The 21,046-nt window shown below is 37.3% G+C and overlaps 1 protein-coding gene and 1 long non-coding RNA gene across 12 annotated transcripts in view; one reads left to right on the top strand and one right to left on the bottom strand.

Moving 5' to 3' along the window:
* Positions 1-21,046, bottom strand: part of LOC115610096 — a 63,764-nt gene that overhangs the window by 26,709 nt on the left and 16,009 nt on the right. For 4 of the 6 annotated variants that reach the window (XR_003992114.1, XR_003992117.1, XR_003992119.1 and 1 more), the window contains 2 exons: positions 19,068-19,294; positions 17,752-18,911 (listed from right to left, as the gene is read on the bottom strand). This is a non-coding gene — a long non-coding RNA (uncharacterized LOC115610096). Of the gene's footprint in view, positions 1-2,156; positions 4,085-4,198; positions 4,322-17,751; positions 18,912-19,067; positions 19,295-21,046 lie in introns of those variants that run through there. The other 2 variants (XR_003992115.1, XR_003992116.1) reach the window with 2 other exon arrangements.
* The window catches only part of AFG1L (AFG1 like ATPase), a 66,736-nt gene that overhangs the window by 38,435 nt on the left and 7,255 nt on the right, over positions 1-21,046 (top strand). For all 6 annotated transcript variants that reach the window (XM_030491150.1, XM_030491149.1, XM_030491154.1 and 3 more), the window contains 4 exons: positions 5,710-5,792; positions 8,662-8,732; positions 8,989-9,089; positions 19,904-20,044. In XM_030491150.1, the coding sequence (XP_030347010.1) occupies positions 5,710-5,792; positions 8,662-8,732; positions 8,989-9,089; positions 19,904-20,044 (396 nt within the window). The remainder of the gene's footprint in view (positions 1-5,709; positions 5,793-8,661; positions 8,733-8,988; positions 9,090-19,903; positions 20,045-21,046) is intronic.

Here is a 21,046-nt window from a genome sequence, read left to right as displayed (position 1 = left end):
AGGGTTTGTCTGATCCTGTGGGCTGACCTGATGATGTGAATGAGTTTTGGTTTTCTTTTTTGAATGCCATTAAAATTCAGAGCAGAGAATTACAATTGGGTTGACTTACGATGGTCTTCAATAAGGTTAAGAAATAATCTACTCACCTGCATTACCAAGGGTCACGAGTTGATCATAATATTTGAGCTTACAGGCACACATGGTATTTAGCACAGTGTTTAATGTGGACTACAATGCCATACATTAGCATTTCAGGGGGGTTTGTGACACATGGGAAACACACATCTTGAGAAATTGCAGGTTATCCAGTTAACCTTGACTGCCTTTTGAAATTTCCTGAAACCTCTGTTCCTCTACTTAATGATCTATCCTGTCGTCTCTAATTTCTTGAGCAGCTAAACATTCTAATAGCTACCATTCTTGATTGCAGCAACAAAGGAATATTAGAGGGGCTTACACAACAAAAGTGTATACTGGTCTATATTTAAGAACTTTCTACCACAGGTAGACTAAGAGTTTAATTTTATCTATTCTATCTGAAGGAGGTTTTTGTTTTAGGTGCTCTGTGTCGAGTTGAGCCTTGAGGCTTTGTCTTTTTTCCTTCTGGAATAAAAAGTTTTTATGCCACTTCAGTGGAAATGAGTGCATGATCACGCCGTATTTTTAACTTACTAATTGCGTTTTCAATTCTGTAATTGTATTTGTTCTTTGTATACATAAATACATAAATGACTTCAAAATAAATTGTATGACTAATTAATTTTATGCATTTGAATTGAATAGGCTAAGTCAGACTTGAAATATCTCAATAGAATAGAAAATCTGTTGGAAACTGTAGATGGTTCCACAGAACAGACTCGACTAACTGTAGCTTCAATTTTAAGTATTTATTTCAAAAGAAAAGGGGAAGTATAGCCCAAGTAAATGGAATTTGAAAGTTTAAAATTCCATCTTAAGAAATGGAAACCAATAGTTACAGTTGTGGCTTTGACAATTAAGTACTAACAATCTGAGCACTCCAGTTAGTTCTTTGGCTGTTGATTAGGATTCCGTGGTGGTGATTAGTGTGAGGACGCAATCACATCTGTAGGGTTTAATCAGTTCAGTGCTGGAGAAGCTAGTCCACAGATGGAGAGAGGAACTAGAATTCCTACGTGTAATCTTAGTAGGGCTTTTTCCCATGCTGCAGAAAGATGAAGAGCAAAAAGAAGAGAAGCCTACCCTTCCCCAAACTTGCAGGGTTTGAAAATGATAGTATTGATTTTTCTAGTTCTGTGATGCAGGAGTATAATATCATTGACACCTGTGAAGCGGCGAGAAGATGCATGGTCACATACACACCCTCTCTGATGCTCAGTGTGTCATTCTTACAGTTGTGAGCAATATTTGTTTTTTCCATACTGTGCAACCATCTACCCGGTTTTCATTTTTGTAAATCTAGTTTAAGTGTTTAACTTGGATGTATGCAATATTTTGGTGTGCTTTATTTTCTTCTATTATACATTCTGATTATATGCTGTCTTTTTAATATTTAAAGCATTCATCTCCAAAAAATTATTTACAAATACGAACATTTTGCCCTCTGCATTCCTGTGAAGTGGGTAAGTGAATGTTTATGCATGCAGAAACAAAGAACTGTGGTGAGTACCCTTGTTGATAAAGGAAACCCCAGAAGGAAAAGCTTTTGGATCTCTGCTCAGCGCATAGCTTCTCTGTGACCTTTCTGACTCTGGCTTTGAGTAAAGGTGACTGTGTGCTGAATCCCCCTTTAGAACCATCTCCACCGGTACATTCTTAAGTTGGAGGAGAAATGCCGTTATTGCCTGCCGGTGCGGGCAATCTGCCAGCACTGCCCTTCAGTTCACTGGTACTGCTATCACACCCTTTCTCTTCTGCACTGTGTAGAGCTCAGTTTGTGTAAATAGCATTGCCCACACCAGTGCATGTTTGTATGCCCGTTTGTTGGCATTATTTCCATATTTAATGATCGGTTTCTTTACTCACACTTCTGTTTGATTTTTTTTTTTGTTACATTATTTTCCAGTAGCACCTATAGATGTGTACTCTATCATATATTCACATAAGGAGAAGGTTGTTCCTACCCTCCAAAGCTTATAATCTGACAAAATCATGTTTTGAAGGAATGTTTCCTGGGAGCATGTTGTTACACAGATCGTAATGTTTTGTTTTAATTGCAGGGCTGTCCGTTTTATGTATATTTATACAGTGCCAAACAGAATAAGTATGAGTGACCTTTGAAGTGTCGCAATAAAACTAATTAATGGCAAACACTGGTAGATACTCACATGAACATGTAGAAGGGTTAGGAAATTGTTGTGGCTGGCTTATTTTTATGGGCTCTAAATGGCTGGAGCACCTTCCTGAACTGAGGATCAGCCTCGAGAGGCAAAAAAAAAAAGGGGAGGGGGGAGAAACTGGCTTTGAGATCCAAGTCAGTGGTTCTTGAGACAGTAATGGATGAAAAATGTGCTAGAGATTCAAAGGAAAATACAAACCAGAATTTGATGGAGTATGCTGGTTTGAAAAATATGAGACAACTGTATTTGAAAGATAGGACAGACTCAAGCCAAAAAAACCCCCTACCCCACCCCCCAACCCAAATTAAACTCAGAAATTAATCACCCAAGGAGCAGGATAGTAAAATGCCAAATGTTTTCCAAAGGCCTAAGTATCTCTCTATTCCTGTTAACTGGCCTTTACTTCTATGCATATATAGTGTATCACAGAAAACTTCTGTATGTCAGAATTCTAGCTTTCCATTTTGTTTATGCTTGGTTCAGTTCACTTTCGCCTCCTAAGGAAGCAGAAAATCAGTAGGACCGTAATAACTGCATTTTATTTACCTCTGAACAGGATGGTGCTATTGCCTTTCTTGCTGAAAGGTCTTACAGCCCAGAATACCCAACAGATATTTTAAAAATAAACTGTGTAATGTTGTATCACATTAGAATCAATAGTGGTACATCATTGTAGACCTCGAAGACAAGGTTTATAGGAAAAAGAAATATCATTCATTTAGGCAACTGTTCATAGCTTAAAAAGGGCCCCAAAACATAAATAAGCTTTTGAGCACACAAGCTCTTCTTCACTAGTGTCCATTAATGATAGCGATTTTTTCTGAATAGCAATAATACTAATTACTTTGAAGAAACAGAAAAGGGAAGGAAGGCAGAAGAAATGCAATTACTTCACAGCTATATTCGTAGTATTTACATCTGTTGTCCTTACCTCCAAAACTCATTTGCTGTAATGTTAAATCATGGAGTCATAAAGACTGTCAGTGCATTTATGGAGCGATGAGTTTGTAAGCGGAACACAAATACACTAAAATACTGTATCACCAAGTGCTGATTTATATTTCAGCAAGCCGCAGTGACCTGCATAATATAGCCCAGTACCGGTCTGTGGGTCTCTGCTCAACTCAGCAGCCATCAGCAGCTGAGCCACAAGTACCACTATAAATATCAGCACAATAGATTTACACTGGCGACAGTGTTCAGGTGCACTTGTTTTTCAATCTCAGCCCTACCATGACCATGCCACGCTCTTAAGTATATGTAGCTCTGTGTTCATTTGTCACACTATGTGCAATTCAACAGCCTGAGAGAACAGCAGTGTTTATAAACCCATCTTGAAGGCCAAAGAGATGAGGCTGAATTTATGCAAAATTTCCTACCTGTTGTTTCCAAGAGAAAAATGAAACAACCAAAATTATAAACAGTTACTAAATATCTGAGTATCTAAATAATCTCATAGCCTACATAGCTGTAGTGGTAATGTGTTGTATTTCCTCCCCGTCCCCCCAACATGAAGAAAATAGTACTTGAGCTAATGTACTACTTTGGGAAAATAAAACATTAGGTGGAAAGGTGCTGAGCATCGGTGCCTGGCAGAGAAAAGCGAAGTACACCAGTGCTGCTGTGAAATTTCAGGAATCTTCCTTCTAGCCTTGACTGCCAGACTGATGCTGAAGAAAAGCTTAAACATCCTCCCTCCCTTGTGCATATTATTAGATGCCTCTGGAACTTTTTTCTTCTGCTCTGTTATTCTCTTTCTTTGTAAGCTTTCATGAAAAGAAAGGGAATAGATTATAATAATATTGTAGCACCAATGCTATTGTGTTTGCAGTAGCCTTAGCCCAAGATAATGATTTGATTAGCATGGCTTTTACACTTACCGGAATTAGAGATACATGGATTTTCCTGGGATTCTGTGCTTTCGGATGACTTTTTTTCCCCACTTTCTTTCTTCAGCTGTATATCTTTGCAGAGAAGTTGGAGGTTTAAAATAGGTATAGAGTCTTCAATAATAGCCAAGGGAAAAAAACAGTGCAATGAGTCATCACAGTCACTCCTGCAGATATTTGTAATCTAAAACTCCTATGCAACGCATTTGTTCAAAAGGGCTATTGTTCCTTAAATCACTGATGATAGTTCGTCTAAAATTTAAGGTTTTTTCTTTTTCCCCCTGCAGCATAGTTGCTATAAATGAGATTTGACATTTCCAATTTTGTTACTTGAATGTCCTTAAGGAGGCTTTGAAAAATTTGACACACAGAATATGAAATACTTAACGAGAGCATTAAAGATAAACTAATAGTTCATAGTGAAGAAGCAGAGTAATTTAGTGGATTCTAGCAATCCAAAGAATTTTAATGGTGTTGAATTACCTAAAAAAAACCCCAGAGTTTTATTGTTTTAATTAAATTGTTGATAGAGGTATCTCTTCTAAAATATTAAAACTTTTCTCTCTCTCTTTTATAGCTTCTTCTGCTTCTAGCAATATAACGCCCCGAAGTTGTGTATGATGGCAGTAGCAAGAAGAGATAAGCAGGGGTATTCCCTTTGCCAGAGGGTGTAAAATCTTGATCCCACTGAGATTAGTGAGAATTTTGCTCTCAGCCTCAGGCCTTGACCCCAAAAAAGCATCCTTTAGTACAGCTGGTTTTGAGTTTTCTAACAGAAGCAATTATTGTGACTACTCAGGGGCATCTGTATCACACTTGGAATCTTACAGGTTGTTTAAAAGGGGGAGGATTTGGTGGAACATTCTTTTCTGAGTCAACTCAGACATTACAAAAATGAAACAAAATCTTTTTGATATAGAGCTTTGTTTATTCCCCTTTATGTTTTGGTCCATTTTGCAGCAAGACTTGGTGTGGTTCATATATTTGATGTTTAACTCATAAAATTTTTTAATCTTAGTAGAAGGATAACATGAAATTAGTTTTAGCTTATGAAACAGATGTAGTTTCAGTTGTCTCTGTTGCTAGAATTGGATTGTGGTCTCTTAAACTTTTGTTGCTCCTAATTTTCTTAATGTGTACTTTTTAATGTGAAAATAATTATTTTTACACACTCCCTCAGCAAAGCACTACCTAGAGAGAACGAGTAATATCCATTCTCATTTCATTCTGCATGCTTCCAACGTGTATTAATTTTCTAGTTGCTGGACTTTTGAAAATGGTTTTTTTTTGTTTTGGATATGTGAATGATTTCCACCTTATTTCTTTGCTTCGATAATTGGAAAGGAGACTTCAGTTTTGTGATCTTGAATCAGTTTTGCAGGTGATATTCCTGCTGATGGTTTACCACAGCTCTGTGTCTTCTCTCTAGCACAGACAGTAGTAAATACAGCTTTGGCTTGAGGAAAGCTATTCTCTTTTTTTTTTCTTTCTTGTCTCTGTAGAAGTACTGCAGCACAGTCCAGCTTGATTCTGGAATAGACTACAGGAAACGAGTGCTTCCTGCTGCTGGAAAACTTTACTACCTGTAAGTTTATCTGCGTTATGGTATTTGCTCTCTTTTTCCTTCTTATTAGCCAATAATTTCCTAGTCAATAGGAAATGAAAAACATAGCAGAATTAGCAGGGTGTGACTTTTCCTTTCTTTGCCTTCTGGTCCATTTTGTTCAGCAAACCGCCTTCCATTATGCCTTGATATTAACTTAATTAAACTACACTTTCAGTATCCACACTAGCATCATTTATAATGTTTGACTGAATAAAAACTAATTAGATTTTTTGGGGAGGTGTGGTGTTTGGAGAACTGAAGTGACAGATGGCTAGAAAGTAATGAATATCCTCTTGTAAGAGATTGCACAATTCTCCTATAATAGAAGAACATCCTTATTGTATTTAAGTAATTAAGTATTTATAGAAATCCAGTGACAAGGATTCATTTAATGTTGGGTGTTTCCAGTGCCATGGATTAAAAAACCCAGCACTCTCCTATTTTGACAGATTGTCTCTGTTCATCATGACAAAATTTCTTTAGCAGTTTATTCTATATTTGCAAATAAATAAATTTAAAAATACATTCACAGTTGTGCTTCTGGATGCAGCATGTATCTGCCCAATAGAAACATGATTTCCTCTATTTTTTAGATACTTCGAGGCCTTTGCATTGCAGACATTTTTTCATCTTGTATTTGCTCTTAAAGTATTATTTAATCAATGATAACCTGAGCAAGGCAGACAACAGTAGCTTAAAATGAGATTTATAACTATTGTATCTTTCAACCCAACACACAAGATTGATTTAAAAATCATGTTTCCATTAAGAAAGGTGTGGTATTTTCATCAATGTGATAGGTATTTGAAACGAAGTACGTACATATCACTTTATAATAAAGTTAGAAATTGTAGTTGTTTGGAAGGAGTAGTACTGCTTAGTAGAATTACAACAGGTAACTCTTTCTGCTTCTGGAAGGAAATGATGGAATCTTATATATTAAAAACGGGTCCAGTGCAGGTTCTGTGTGTGACTGTATGAACTCAAGAAAAGTAACTCTTGTTCTGTATTGTTGCCTGGCTCCACTTTCTTTAAGTTTTGTGGTGTCTCCTCAGAAGTATTGTTTGAAGCTGCCACTTATCTCAGCATTGCTCACTGTGGCATCTCAGCATTGCTCATTGTGGCTCTTGTTCTGATGTCTACATAGTGGTCCCTGCTTATGGCTCTGCTTATTGTGCCCCTTGCACTGTGTGACTTTCTGTTTGGTAATTATGGAGAGCACCTACCATATTGTTTTCTCAGTGTTCATACTTTAAAGAAAGGAAGAGCATGTATGTGGTTTCTGACAGGTAGTAGGCTAAACATGGTGCCCATGGCATCAGCTCTCTGAGGAGAAGAAATGAGAAGTCACAGGATTAGTACCCAGGCGGATTATTTCGTGGTGTTCTGCTGTAAAACTTGCTATCAAGTGAATGGCAGAGATCTGTGATAAGTCTACCTCGTGTTCTCTCATGATTGTTGGTTATCTCTAGAACGTGTGTAAATCATTAAGAAGGAGTGGAAAAAAAGTATTTAAAATTCCTGTAGCTGCCAATGGAAATAAAGATACTTATTTCATCATCCTTTCTTTTTCTGAGGAATCTTATTCTTCTATTCAAACTTGTTAACTGGAGCTTTCAACCCTGAAGAACTAGCTTAGTATGTGGGGATTTTTCTGTTTGTTTTAAAATTACATACTATACAGTATTTTGCCACAGATTATTGAAATTTAGTTAGCAGTCTTGCCCCCAAAAGAAAGTGTTCTTGTCCAACGTGTTTACATTCTCCTATTAATGGTCATAGTATCACCATCACAGTTTTGTGGGGTTTTTTAAATCCTCTTGATGCTTTTATAGTTTGTGTAGTCTTTTCTTCATTTAAAATATGCAACCGAGGTTTGCTTTAAGATGTTTCATACTCATCTGAAAGCAGAGTAACACAATTACAAGATTCCTGATCAAAGCAACTTCCTTGATCTCAGTCTCAGGTGCCTGTTTTCAAAACAAACTTTCTTGGCAATTATACAAACTTCAGGGAAGCATTATACATCCTAGTTCTAGTTTACTGTCTACCATAGCATGCGTCTGTCTGTCTGTCTATCTATCTATCTATCTATCTATCTACCTATCTATCATTAAGAATGAACCACAGAAAGATTGGCCCTCTAGCCCATTCAGTGACAAAAGATATTCCCTGATCAGACTGATTTATAATTTTTATGGCAACCAGAAGATGAATATAAACTTTTTAATTCAACTCTCAGCACAGGTATTTTGTGTTTTCACCATTTGTGGTTGATCTTTTCCTAAATAGTATTTGGGACAGAGAAGGGAAACTGGTAAAATTACTGATGCAGAGACCATGCTCATCTTTTGAATTTCATAGTTTAATTTTGCAAATTGCTTGATCAATCAGTTGACTTGACCCCCCCCCCCCCCAAAAAAAAAAAAAGCTGCTCCAATATTTAATTTCACAAAGTCCCCTCTCAGAAATTTCAAAGGATACTTCTTTAGGTGCTTGACTGCCTTGCCTTGTCTATTTGCTCTTATTTTGCATGCAAGATAGAGCCAGAAGCCTTTTTTCTCATTGTGTACACATAGTGTTAATGGATCTGCTCTGCCTGTATTGCCTCATTACTGGAAACAGCTCAAAACACAGAAGTCTTTCAGTGTATGCAAATAAGGCAGAATCATCTACCTGAGAGTTAATATTCTCTACTTTTAAGTGTATTCTAAATCTAATGTTTGTATTTAGAGCATAACATCCTGTTCTCTTTTTTATGGGCAAAAAGCTAAGCAGGCTCAGGCAGCTGTTTGATGTTGGCTTCAAGTGTTATTAATTTCATATTCTATTATTCTTTTCACTGTAGCACAAGTGAAGCTGATGTGGAGGCTGTCATGGATAAGTTGTTTGATGAGCTGGCTCAGAAACAAAATGATTGTACGTAAGTTAATTTCTCTTGAAAGAGAATACATTTAGAACACAATGCCCAATCTCCACTGACCAATTAATAAGTTCCATTGCTGTATATGGGTTGATGCCACACTCAAGTGGCAGTCATTGTATCAGCATTTTGTCTAATTTATGTGTTGAATCATGTGCTATTATTCATGAAGCTATGCATTTCCTATCTGTAAGAGATGAATTTTATAGTAATTATCCAGAGAAGATTGAGTCTTTGTTCATGTTCCCATAGTAACTAGACCAAGGATTCTAAAAGTGCAAGGCAGAGAGCTGAGGCTGAATAAAGCGTGTGGAACCATTGCAGACTTCACGTTTGAAGAGCTGTGTGACAGAGTGAGTACCCAGTCAAATCTAGATCAGCTAATGCTCAGACTTTTCACAGTTTAAAGAAAAAAATAATCTGAAACACACAAACTTGGTGTTTTCCGAAGTTGTACTAAACAAAAGGGGCTTTTTTTCAATTTGGCACAAGGATTTTGAATTTAACAGGGTGGGTGGGAAGAATTCCTCAAAAGAATAATAATAATTTTCTTTTTAATGATACAGTAAATTCACTCTTAAGTATGTCAGAGATTGTTTTCAAAAATCCTAGTACAGTGTATGCCTGGGCTAACATCATTGCTGAAATATTAGTAGTTAAAACATATCAGTATGTAAATAGCATTCAAACACTGTTTTTAAAATCTGGGGATCAAGTTGATAGTCAAGCAAAGGAGTAGTTATCCTGGCACCACTAGAGTAAAGCTGTTGTTGCATGCCTTAGTTGTGACTAGCTGTACAGGGGCTATTTAGTCCCAGGCCTCAGAATTTGCCAAATCTTGCTAAATACTGCCAAATTCTCTGCTAAATGTGTGGGGTGTGATTCCTGAAAAGCTCCAAATCTCCAGCGGACTTGGAGACAGTCCCCCCAAAAGTTGCATTTTACTTCAGTGACCTCTCTGCTGACACCTGAAGTTACTATTAAATGATCACAACCCTAAACTAGGCCAATAGCACCTTTGATTCAGGATGCTGACCAGCCTTTTGGTTCTAACATTACAGTTTCACTTCCTTGTAGCTATCTAGTTGATAACTATTTGGACAGAAATTTCACTGTTTGTGTTTCGGACTGTAGGTTTTAGACTTTGTTGGTTTTTAGTTTCAGACAAAGCCAGTTAGCCGTTTGTGAGAATGGAGGTATGTCACTGGTAGAACAGCTTGCTTTTCACTAAAAGTTTCGAGACGACTTCTTCACTGTGCCTCTTAATTTATCAGGAAACTATGCTGTCAGCAAACACTTGTAAAATTCTTTAGCCCAATACATGCCTTATGTACTTAAATGGGATGATAAATTGCTCCCAAGAAGAAGTGCTCTGGTAGCTCACATAGTAGCGGTCGCTACTTTGGGTCTGACGGTTCTGATCCTGTTGAAGAATTATGTGGGTGTCAGACCATCTTGGCATAAGGAGCTGAGGTGCTTGGCTTGTGCTCAGAACAAATAAAGAGAATCCTTATGAAATGTTAAACATCGTTTCACAGTATTGTTCTTATGTTGATTACTTCAGGACTTGGGAAGTCATGTTGTCTCAATTCAGATAGCTTTTGCATATGTGTTATGATAGTCTAATAGAATAATCACATGCTTAAACCTAACGCAACATGGCAGACAATAGATGTTTTTCTTTAACAAATTCGTCAGGCATTGCTTATTTTCTTTGTGTATGCTTCCATTTCTCTCTACCTTTAATTGTTATATACAATTACTTATTTTGCCATGATTTTTCTCTTCAGTTCACTGGTGTACCTCTATAGAGTCATAGACTGGTTTGGGTTGAAAGGGACCTTAAAGATCATCTCGTTCCAACCCCCTGCCATGGACACGGACACCTTCCACTAGACCAGGTTGTTCAAAGCCCCATCCAGGCTTGGCCTTGAACTCTGCCAGGGATGGGGCAGCCACAGCTGCTCTGGGCAACCTGTGCCAGGGCCTCATCACCCTTAATTCATAAATATTACATTAGTGTATTGGTAATGTAGTATCACTGTACTCACTTCATTGGTAGAGAAGTATAGTTATGAACTTCAGAATTGTCCATTAAGTTTGGATGAATGGCTTGAGTTGCTTCTAATATGATTTTTTTTGTTAATATAAACTTTTATAGCACTTCATAGCAAGAGTGAAAAATTACCATTGGTATAAGCTGCATTTAAGACCTTGCCTGCCTATTGCTCCATTTGCCCTCCCTCATTGCTGTTAAAATCTGCTAGAAGGCAACAGAATAATTCAGTTGCCAAACCACAAAACCATGTTCATTTTTTTCATTAAATCTTTTAGCTTCTCAATGGAAAATTTTTTACATGCAGTATCTTTTTAGCAGTCAGAATGGGAAGTCATTCCCACTGATGCCACAGAAGAAATAGGTAGAATCCAGAAGAGTGCTCTGGTGGTTTGTAGCCAAAAAAAGTCAGGTGACATTCAACATTATAAGAAGTATAAAGTCATTGATACATATGCAAGTAAGCTGGCTCGTAGTGGGAACTCTTTGTAGAGGAGTAAAGCAGAAATCTGTAGGTATTTAGTACTGCTTGTGGTGCCAAATGGTAAAGTTAACAGGCATCATAAGTGAAGCTATTAAGAAAAAGGAAGATCCATAACAGAAAATACTGGAGAGGAATTTGTTGGATTTGGCTAGAGTGAATCTGCAAGCTTCTTTGTGCAGGACATAAGGGCAAAGTCCCATGGGAAGGCAGATTGTATGAAGGGATACAGAGCAGGGAATCTGCCTAGCTGGAGCCTGCAGCAACCAGGAAGGGGCTTAACTGCCAGTCCAAGCAAAGTGTCCTGGGCAGATAAATGCAATTTAAAGTTAGTGTTGTAGAAGCCAATTAAACTTACAACAGAATTGAAAACAAGATTTGCAATTGGCTTTTTATCAGTGGTAAGTCCTGGTGACAAGCATGATAGATGGGAAATTCTCATTAAGGGGGAAAAATGAGATATAATTGATATTATTGAAACCTCAAGGGACAATTAATGAGAATGTGGAATCAGTGCTTACAGCCTCCTTATGGACAGAGTGGCTAAAAGAGGTGGAGGACAGTATGCAACATTAAAGACACTGGTACCTGCCTTAAAGTTAATTAATACGAGGATCTTGAATACATATCAATCAGTCTCCTCAAGAGGGTAGTACTCATAGGCGTCTGTTGCAAACGGAGAATGAGGTGCATTGCTTCTTGAGCACTTGGCTATAAGAAGCATATGAAAAAATACCACTGTATGGGAAGCTTGTGCTGTAGATGATATGCAGGAAATGGTGAAATCTGATTAGCCTGAAATTTGCAAATGATAATTTTCTAATATAAAATGTACTACATCTAGTACAAGGTCATTTGGTTTGAGCAGCTTTATGGGCGCTTAGTGATGAATTCATCTAGAAATTTGTGTTGCGTAAGGACAATCTTCTCCATAATATTCTAACATTCAGTGTAACCAAGATACTTCCATACAGTGAAATTACATATTTGAGTGTTCAGGAAGAGTAATTTTCAAAAGCAAGAGGGAAGTATGACCAAAACTAACTGGAAAGGGAAGTGTAAACAACAATAACAAACAAGAACAAGAAGGACTTTTTGAAGATGATAGTAAAAGTATATCCTGTGTCACCGTCGAGACAGAATCGAATAACGTAGAATGAAAGACAACTTTTTATGAAGTGCAGGAAAATTAGAGAAACTAAAGGTCATGGGCAAATATCATGTCTGCTTGGCTATAAGACTTGTTAAGTTAAATGGGAGTATTGATGTGGTTTACGTTATCTGTATGTTACTGGTTTATTCTTAGTTGGAGACGGATGAACTTTTAATAATGATGTAAGAAAAGGAAAAGACTTTGCAAAAAATACTTGTTATAGGTGAAGCAGAGCGAAATACATGTTTCACTGAAGGATAATAAATTAACTTCCAGTCTGTTAATAGTTGGCATATGTTAAAAATAACCTGCAAATACACTTTGAATCATTCGAGTCCTGGAAAACTAGGCTGACATCTCTGCCTAGATTCTTATTTTTGATAAATGTTGGAGTGCACTAGAAGAATAATACTATGTGCCAGTATTAAAACATAAACAAGCAAAATCCACACAAGCATGATGACCAGTGTAACTGCAGGCTGTCAGTCAGATTTTAGCCCAGGAAGGGTAATGGAGAATCTGGTTCTAGAGTCACACAGTGACTAAAGAATGGAAAATAAATTCCTGTCTCCCTGATTTTGTGGAAAAGGTTGAGTTTTGCAGATGCTGCTCTTACTAAGGAACTGGCATTGTGCAGTGAACAAGTTCAGCAGCTGGCAGGGAACACGCCAAGTCCATCTTGAGGGGATAACCTGCACTCAGCTTCCTCACGCCCTTGGGAGTAAATGGTGCTTAGTCTACTATCAGTCTGTGCAGTGAGTTCAGACTACATTTTTCCTAGGCTTATAATTTCCTTGGATTTGATTGGGGTTTCACAAGACTTGTGTAAGACACTTCCCTGATAGCAGGCAGCCTTCCAAATTTGACATTCCTGGTCCATGGCATGGAAGCACTACAGCTTCTCACTGAGCCACTGCTAAAGGAATGTCTAACTCGAGGAGCAAAGTCTATAATAGCCTTACTCTCAAATGCAGTAATTGATCATTTTACAAAGAAATATTCACACACACAGGTACATGTTCCTATGAAGTCAGTTTGAGGCATCCATTCAGAATGGGAAAGTTTCAAGATGAAAACTAGTTTCATAATGGAAGGTGGATATCAACTCAGTTCAGACTTTAATTTAGTCTGTAAAACTTTCTCAAATTCAGTGACGTTTCCCTTGAAATAAAATTCTTTTAAAAGAGAAATAGTAAAATGTTGAAAACAGCAAATCAGCAATTGGTAACTTTGTACCATTTGAAACATCTCCTAGCTTTAAGTAGAGACTGTATTGTATGCAGTGCTGATGTGACATGCAGTTGACATGGTAGAAAGCATCTTGTTACATTATTGTGTGCATCAATTTTTAAATCATAGTTTCCCAGTTGAAGAAAATGCCAAGTTTTATCTAATTTAGTTAATATAAAATTCATACACTTAGGTTTTTTGCTTTACTGGCTATGTGAACATGTGGAAAACTAAAAAATGTTGGATGAGAGGGTATTGATCTATTTTAGCTGCTTTAGAGCAAAATGAGAACCAGTTTTTCAGATCTGACATACGAGCAGTATGGCACATGGTAGCATTTGCTGTGGCATGAAAGTAGTTACTGCTCACTAGAATGGAGCCCTGTAAATGTGCTTCTGCAGTGTCATCATCCAGGAGAACTATGCTTGGTTTTCATCAAAATGCTTGTTACCATACAAGTTTTTCTGAGGATCCATAAAATGAACAAATGTAGCCAGAGAAGGCTTGGAGAGGCACCAAGCAGAATACCCACATATAGTTCCTGAATTTTAATGCTGATGATAACATCCCCATTCTTTGTGACCCTTAATTAATTTCTTCCTGTCAGTTTTTCCATCTATACAATGAGGGATACATTTGCCAATGGAGTTAGATTGCTGCAAAATATAAGTAGTTAATTTTTTCATCAATTTATTGTGTGAATGAAAGATCGCCACAATAGTGGGTTCTAAGGAGCTGATTCTTGACAAGCAAATACATGTTATAATTTTCCTTGACAAATTCTAGAAGGCTTTTTGGCTGGTCAGATCTGATAACTTGAACTCTACAACGTGTTTATAAAAACCTTTTTTTTTCCTTTTCCCTTTTCTCAGCAGTTTTATGTATATCCAAAGTTCAGGTGAAAATATGGTTGAAAGTAAAATGTACATATTAACTTGATTTTAAAATCCCAATGTCATAAACTAGCAGCCATGCAAATGTAAGTCTTGCTGCTTCATCAGAGTAGATTAATTTCTCTGTGTTTACACATAAAGGTCAGTGTTCATTATGCCTTAGAAGAATCGCCCTCTGCCAGTCCTCTTCACTTCCCTTTTAAAATTGTGATTAAAAACTGGTAATTGTGACAGTTTGGCTTGAATCTTGATCTGGTGTAAATAATTTAGACAACAGTCTTCCAAGTAAGGAAGGAGATAGTCTTCCTCTAGCTTTTAAAGTCTTCCTTTCACTTGTGCATAGCAACTGCTGCCCTCTGCTGGGAATTCTGACTTCTTACTGTACTCAAACACATTTTATTCTTCTCTTTACAAAAGCTGAATAACTTTGTTTCATGGATCCTATACTCTTTCATTGGGTAGTTAAATATATTCTTTCATCCAGCTGCCAAGTACCAATGAACACAGTGTTTTAACATGATAGGAAAGTGTCTGTAAAACTGATTTTGTGGATGGGTAACTGAAGAACAGTCATGTTAAATGCAAAAGGTTTAATACAGAAATGCATGGAAGTTCAGGAAGAAGAAGTCACTGGTACCTGGGAAAGTATAAGAACAAACTATTGCCATATGCATAGCCTATTCCTATATTCACCCTAGACAACTGCCTCTGGCCACTATTAGAGTATTTGGGGGTAGATGAATCTGTGGGTTTTATTATTTTTAAAGTAATTTAAATAAGGTCTTGTTTTCAGTTTGAGCTGGAAAACAGAGGAAGGGAATTTGAGTTATTAACAATAGGCAAACATACTACAGCATAACAAAGCTAAGAAATTTAGTATCTGTGTTGTAAGAAGCTATCTTAATGTGATTTTTCTTCTCCCCTCAAAGTTTAGCATTTATGTAATTTCTGGCAAAATACAGTATTTGTGTAGATTAACACAGCAAAGAAGTGGCAAACAGTTTCTGTTAGTTTGTTGTTGCATGGCAATAAGCACACACTGTACAGACCAGGAGGAAGATGTGGTTCCTAACTTGAACAGCTTCTACTTCAAAATGAAAGACATAACTAAGGCACCATTTTCAAAGGCAACAAGTGATTAGTGATTTAGGACTGCAAGTGTCTGTCTTTAAGTTGATTGAATGTCTTCTCTACATGATGACACAACTCAGCTGCATTTGCACTTTAATGATTCTGAATCATTTTGAGGGAATTATCTTCATTAAAAACTGATAAATGTATAATTTGGTGTCATCTTCAGGATTGTAGGATTGTCAGGTGTAGTTGTAAATAAACATACTATGGAGTTGCTCAGAAGTGATTTTGATCTTAGTTTTATTCCCAGCAGATTAGTTTTTGCAGCTTAAGCTCTGTCCAGCCTGGCCTTGAACACTGCCAGGGATGGAGCATTTACCACTTCTTTGGGCAACCTGTTCCAGTGCCTCACCACCCTCACAGTAAAGAACTTTTTCCTTACATCTAGCTGTGGAGATAAGTACATTACTGCAGGTAAGGTACCTCACTGTTGTGGTAACAAAAGCCAAAGAAGAAATGCATAATCCTTCTTCCACACAAGTATTTGAAAAGTCCATGAAAAATGAGATCTCGTGACAGAAGTGAAGACAAAACATTTGTTGATAAGTGTGCATATGAGAACCACTGTTCTGCATACTGGCAGAAGGAGTACTCCCCCTGAGAGAGGGGGAAGCATCAGTTAATGTAAGTCAAGACTACAGTGTATATCCAAGGGATTAAATATTTAGGGTGTACAGGCAACTGCTGCTGAAGATCTTTGTCTGATTTTGAGCTTTAATAATGTTTTAATGTGATTACTGCTGGAAACATCATTCGTCTGTTTTATTTTTGGTGTCTTCCCTCTTAGTAACTAAAACATACCATAAAGAATATTTTAAAAGGAAGAATAATGACTCAATTAGTGAATATTTTAACAAACAAGTTGTACAGCCTCTTGTCAAGTGGTGTTCAGGCAAGTCAAAATAATGATTTTAAAGTTGCAGGTCGACTCACAGCGCTTAGTTAGGAAGCTCCAAAACAAAACTGCATGTTATTTGAACCTTTCCTCAGTATGCCATCTAATGTGATCTTTAACTACACAATGACATGCCTTTTTTTTTTTTCCCTTTTGCCATCAGAAACTTTCAGTAAAAACTTCGTAAGAAATTGCCTTCTTAATTAAAATCTCAGTTTATTAATAATGCTTCAAATGAACTTCTCAGCTTTGCCTGTAACTTACAGAGCTTTCCACGAGATTTGTGCTGCCATCAGCATCTTTACATTTTTTAACCAAGTTAGCCATGCCGTAACTATCTTACTCTTTTATTTGAACTTCAGCATGCAGCTGCATAACAGATCATGCCTTAGGTTTTTCTGTCCATTTCTTGAATTATGATCTCAAAATATTACCTCAGCACTCTATTTTATCAGCCCTACGAGTGATAGAATGTGACTCCTTTGTAAACAGTAGAAAGAGCTGCATAATTTTTTGTTACTGCTTACTGCCTAAGTTGTAAATATTTTGTAGTCTTAAACTGTATTTTGGTTTTAAGAAGTTTTGGAGTGTCTGCACTAAATTGTAGTTCTTGTCAATCACAACTCTTGAGGGTGTTATTGGAACTGGCCCTGGAATATCTTGAGATATCAACAAAAATAATTTTTGTCTCGAGATGAAATGTCTTTTTCTAACATATGTAAAGTGCTCTGTATTCTTCAGACAGCCTCTAAAAGGTGAGCTACTTTGTCATTGATGAGTCAACAAAGAAGAAGGATGCTTTATACTTAATTAAATGGAATATATAATAGAAACAGGAGACGACTAACTCTTAAAACAGCCCACAGAGAGCTCCAAATAATAAACGTCGCACTTGAAGTGAGATGATGATAGCTGAAAATGCATTAAGTAGGCAGAGAAACAAAGACAAATGAAGGTGAGAACTCAGTTAAGCAGGCTGAAGTGGAGTAAACACTTTGTCAGGAGGGTAGCCCATGTCAGTGCTAATGTGTTTTGCATTAGTATGATGCCTATAAAATACTGACTCCTGGCATCAGAGTTAATGACAGTTTTACCTTATATACACATGCAGGAACAATAAGACCATAAGAAAGAATCTTACCTGTTAATGTTGGGGTTTAAAAAAAACCCAACAAATATTGCAGCATGTGAAAGAACTGGTAACAAATGGTGACAATTGTTACATAAATGTGTTACAGTTCTGAAGTTGAGTTTTGATTGATAATTGGTGGAAGAAAAAAGATGAGACAGTACCAGAAACACACACCAAATCAAGCTGTTATTTTTAGAATGTTGTTCAGAAAACCAGATGAATCAGTCTAAACTTCATCTGCAGGGTTATTTCTTTCTAAACCCTAAAAGGAGAGTTTGAGAACTCCTCTATGTAAAGAACTACAGCTGATGCCAGCTGAGCTGTATATAACAGACTGGCTGACTCAGAGTTTCCGTTGCATGTCACCAGACTTGGGCCTTGGTAGGGAGGTACAGACTTACTCTATTAAAATACTCATGGCTGCTAGGCTCAGATATTTCTGATCATAAGATTTGGGAGTCTCCAAAGTTTCTGTCAACATTTACAGGATATTACCACTTAGCACTGGTGTAGGTGTTTCAGAAGTTCTTGTTAAACAGCTTGAAATTATCTGCCTTTTATGTCCCTAATTAGAGGAATTTTTTAATTGCCTGCTTTTTGCACTGCTGAAGTAGATTGTTTGGCTGTGATAAAGATACATACTGTAATCCTCTATGAACCGTGGGTTTATGTCTGCATAAAAGCAAAAGAAGTATTCTATCTTCCTTTCTTCCCATTTGAAATGCATTTGCCTTTTGTTCTCCACCTGTTTCCTCCCACTGACTCCCCAGGTTTTTAATTTTCATGTTCGGATATCCACCAAGGTACTCATGAAGTTCCTAGATGTATAGCTCAGTGCTTCAGTTTGTGGATTTTGCAACAGTTTGAAGTCTTTGATTTTTATTTATTTATTTTAGGGATCAGCTTTTAATACTTGATACCTCCCCAGAAATGGGGTGTATTTATACGGTTTGGGTGAGAAAGTATATCACATTGGGGCAAGACAGAATAATTCCACAGGCTTTGCCAGAAGGGTGATTGGGATCTCTGTGTGATAAAGGAATGAACCTGAATAGTGGTGATATCTGTAATTTCTTACCTAAGGAGAGACATGAGAAATTATTTCCTTTCCTGCATGCAGTTAGATCACTGCTGCTGTCCCTCTCAGGTACTCAGCACACTGGTGTACTTGATCTCTTCTGTACTCAACAGTACTTCAGTCCTAAGTATGGAATAAAAATTACAGTTACATAAACCGTTTGCTTACCACCAATCTTAAAATCTCCAGCAGCATCCTAGTTGCGTTGCTGCTTTTAGCGCTTCCATTGTTTTCATTTGCACTTGATGGGATTATTGTCCAGCTAGCTATCGCTTGTACCTGATGGTGAGAGATGCGGTGGGCTGGCTGTGTGATGTTGCCAGCCAGCAGCTACCTTTCACTTTCTTGAACATTTTCATGCTTTATCTCATCAAAACATTTTGACTTCAGCTACTCTTTTTCCAGATGAGAGCTTTTTCAGAGGTGATGCGTGAAGCTGTTGTTGGCTCTCAACATGATTATATTCTTGGTTTCTGGTTAAGAAGTTCATAGTAGTGGCTGGGGGACTAAAATGGAGGGAGAAAATAAACAGTATATGTAACTTTGAGGAGAGGATATAGTATATAGTGCTCTGAAACACTGCTAAAAACACTTAAAAGTTTTTGCAGTCATACTTTTCTATAGATGTCCCAGGGAAGCTGCAAGGTTATGAATGGGAACGCAGGGTGGTTCATGAGACTGCAAATGAGAGAACTGGCTTGGAGACAGAGGGTTTAATACCTGCCTGGGGGTTAGCTGGCGAGAAGCTCCAGCTTATTCCCATTAATTTTCAGAAGAATTTTTGGAATGCCAGCAGGGCTTCAATCTCATGCGCTTGCATATAGACCATTTCTACAGGTTTTTCATTCTTGTGTCCAAATAAAACCCAAAGTCCTGGTCATGGACAGCCATTAATAATTGCTCAAAATAACTTCTTGTGGAAGGGTTCTAGGTAAGTAGTTATGCTTGGCCTACAGCAAACTTGTCTAGCAATTTCAGTTATAGAAAATATTTTTTACTTACTGTTTTTAGCAGTATTGCAGTGCTTTAGAACCATATTACACTGTAGGTACGGCACATTTCATCAGCTGGGGAGTTGTGACATTGTCATGCATTTCTTATGGTTTTTGTTTCAGCCTCTTGGAGCCAGTGACTATTTGGAAATATCAAAGCACTTTGACACAGTCTTTGTTCGTGACATACCGCTTCTTACAATGGCAAAAAGGACACAAGCTCGTCGCTTCATTACTCTTATTGATACCTTTTATGAGCATAAGGTGAGAACCAAGCCTTTCCTGTATGTGCAGAGTAATATTGGGAGCCCTAAAATCTGACATACAATTGGTCTGAAGTAAGGCTTTCTGTAGTAATGATTTGGAAAACATAAGCAGAATGAACTAACACTGCAAAGAAACATCATTCCAGCTTCACAAAAAAGGCCTCATCACTATAAAGGCAAATAAGCAGGTTTTGTTTTGTTGGTTTTTACTTTTTATTTCTGTGAGTATTAAACATGACCATAAATATAAGCCTGAGCTCATTTGCTTTTCTCAAATGAGGATGTTATTTCCTTCCTAACCCAGGAAATCCACAGAAGCCATGTCATCATTTTAATAATGAAAGATTGTGCTGCCAGCTGTGCTGGAGAAAATTTAAATTTTTTAGATTTTAATCTGCATGGGCAGTTAGTCAGGAATCAGCCTTCCTGAACAGGGTACTGAGGAGTTAGTAGCATAGTTACATTATTAAGTTTAAAGGAAACAATGACTGCAGGCTTTACGTTAGGTTGCAGAACTGCTAATGGAATAATAATGATAAATACAGCACTTCATGTGAATTTACAGAGGTTTCAATCATGGAAGCAAAATCAGCGCCACTAAAACAAAGACAAGTTCATGTTTAAGATGATTTTTTAAAAGTAATACAAGGTATGAAACCCTGTCCTACATGTGATTATGTATGCACACACTTAAATATTTATGCAATCAGGAAATAGCGAGATTATTTTTTTCCAAGAATGTCCTGGCAAGATCATCAGAAAGGCCCCAGTTCAGCAAGGTATTGAACTAAGTGTATGAGTAGTCTCATTCAGGCCAGCCGGTGCTTTGTACTTCATGATTTGGAAATGGCCAATTTCTAAGAGGATATGCTAATACTTATAAACTAATAATAGTGTGTTAGAAATAAGGGGGGGTGAGGTTGTCTGCTCTACCTACATGCTGTCATGAAGAATTGCAAGCAAATAGCTGCTTCCTATTACTTCCTCCCCAGGAAAACCA

This window comes from Strigops habroptila, chromosome 6, assembly GCF_004027225.2.
Source record: "Strigops habroptila isolate Jane chromosome 6, bStrHab1.2.pri, whole genome shotgun sequence".
Classification (NCBI taxonomy): domain Eukaryota; kingdom Metazoa; phylum Chordata; class Aves; order Psittaciformes; family Psittacidae; genus Strigops; species Strigops habroptila.
This window is presented reverse-complemented; position numbering and strand designations above follow the sequence as displayed.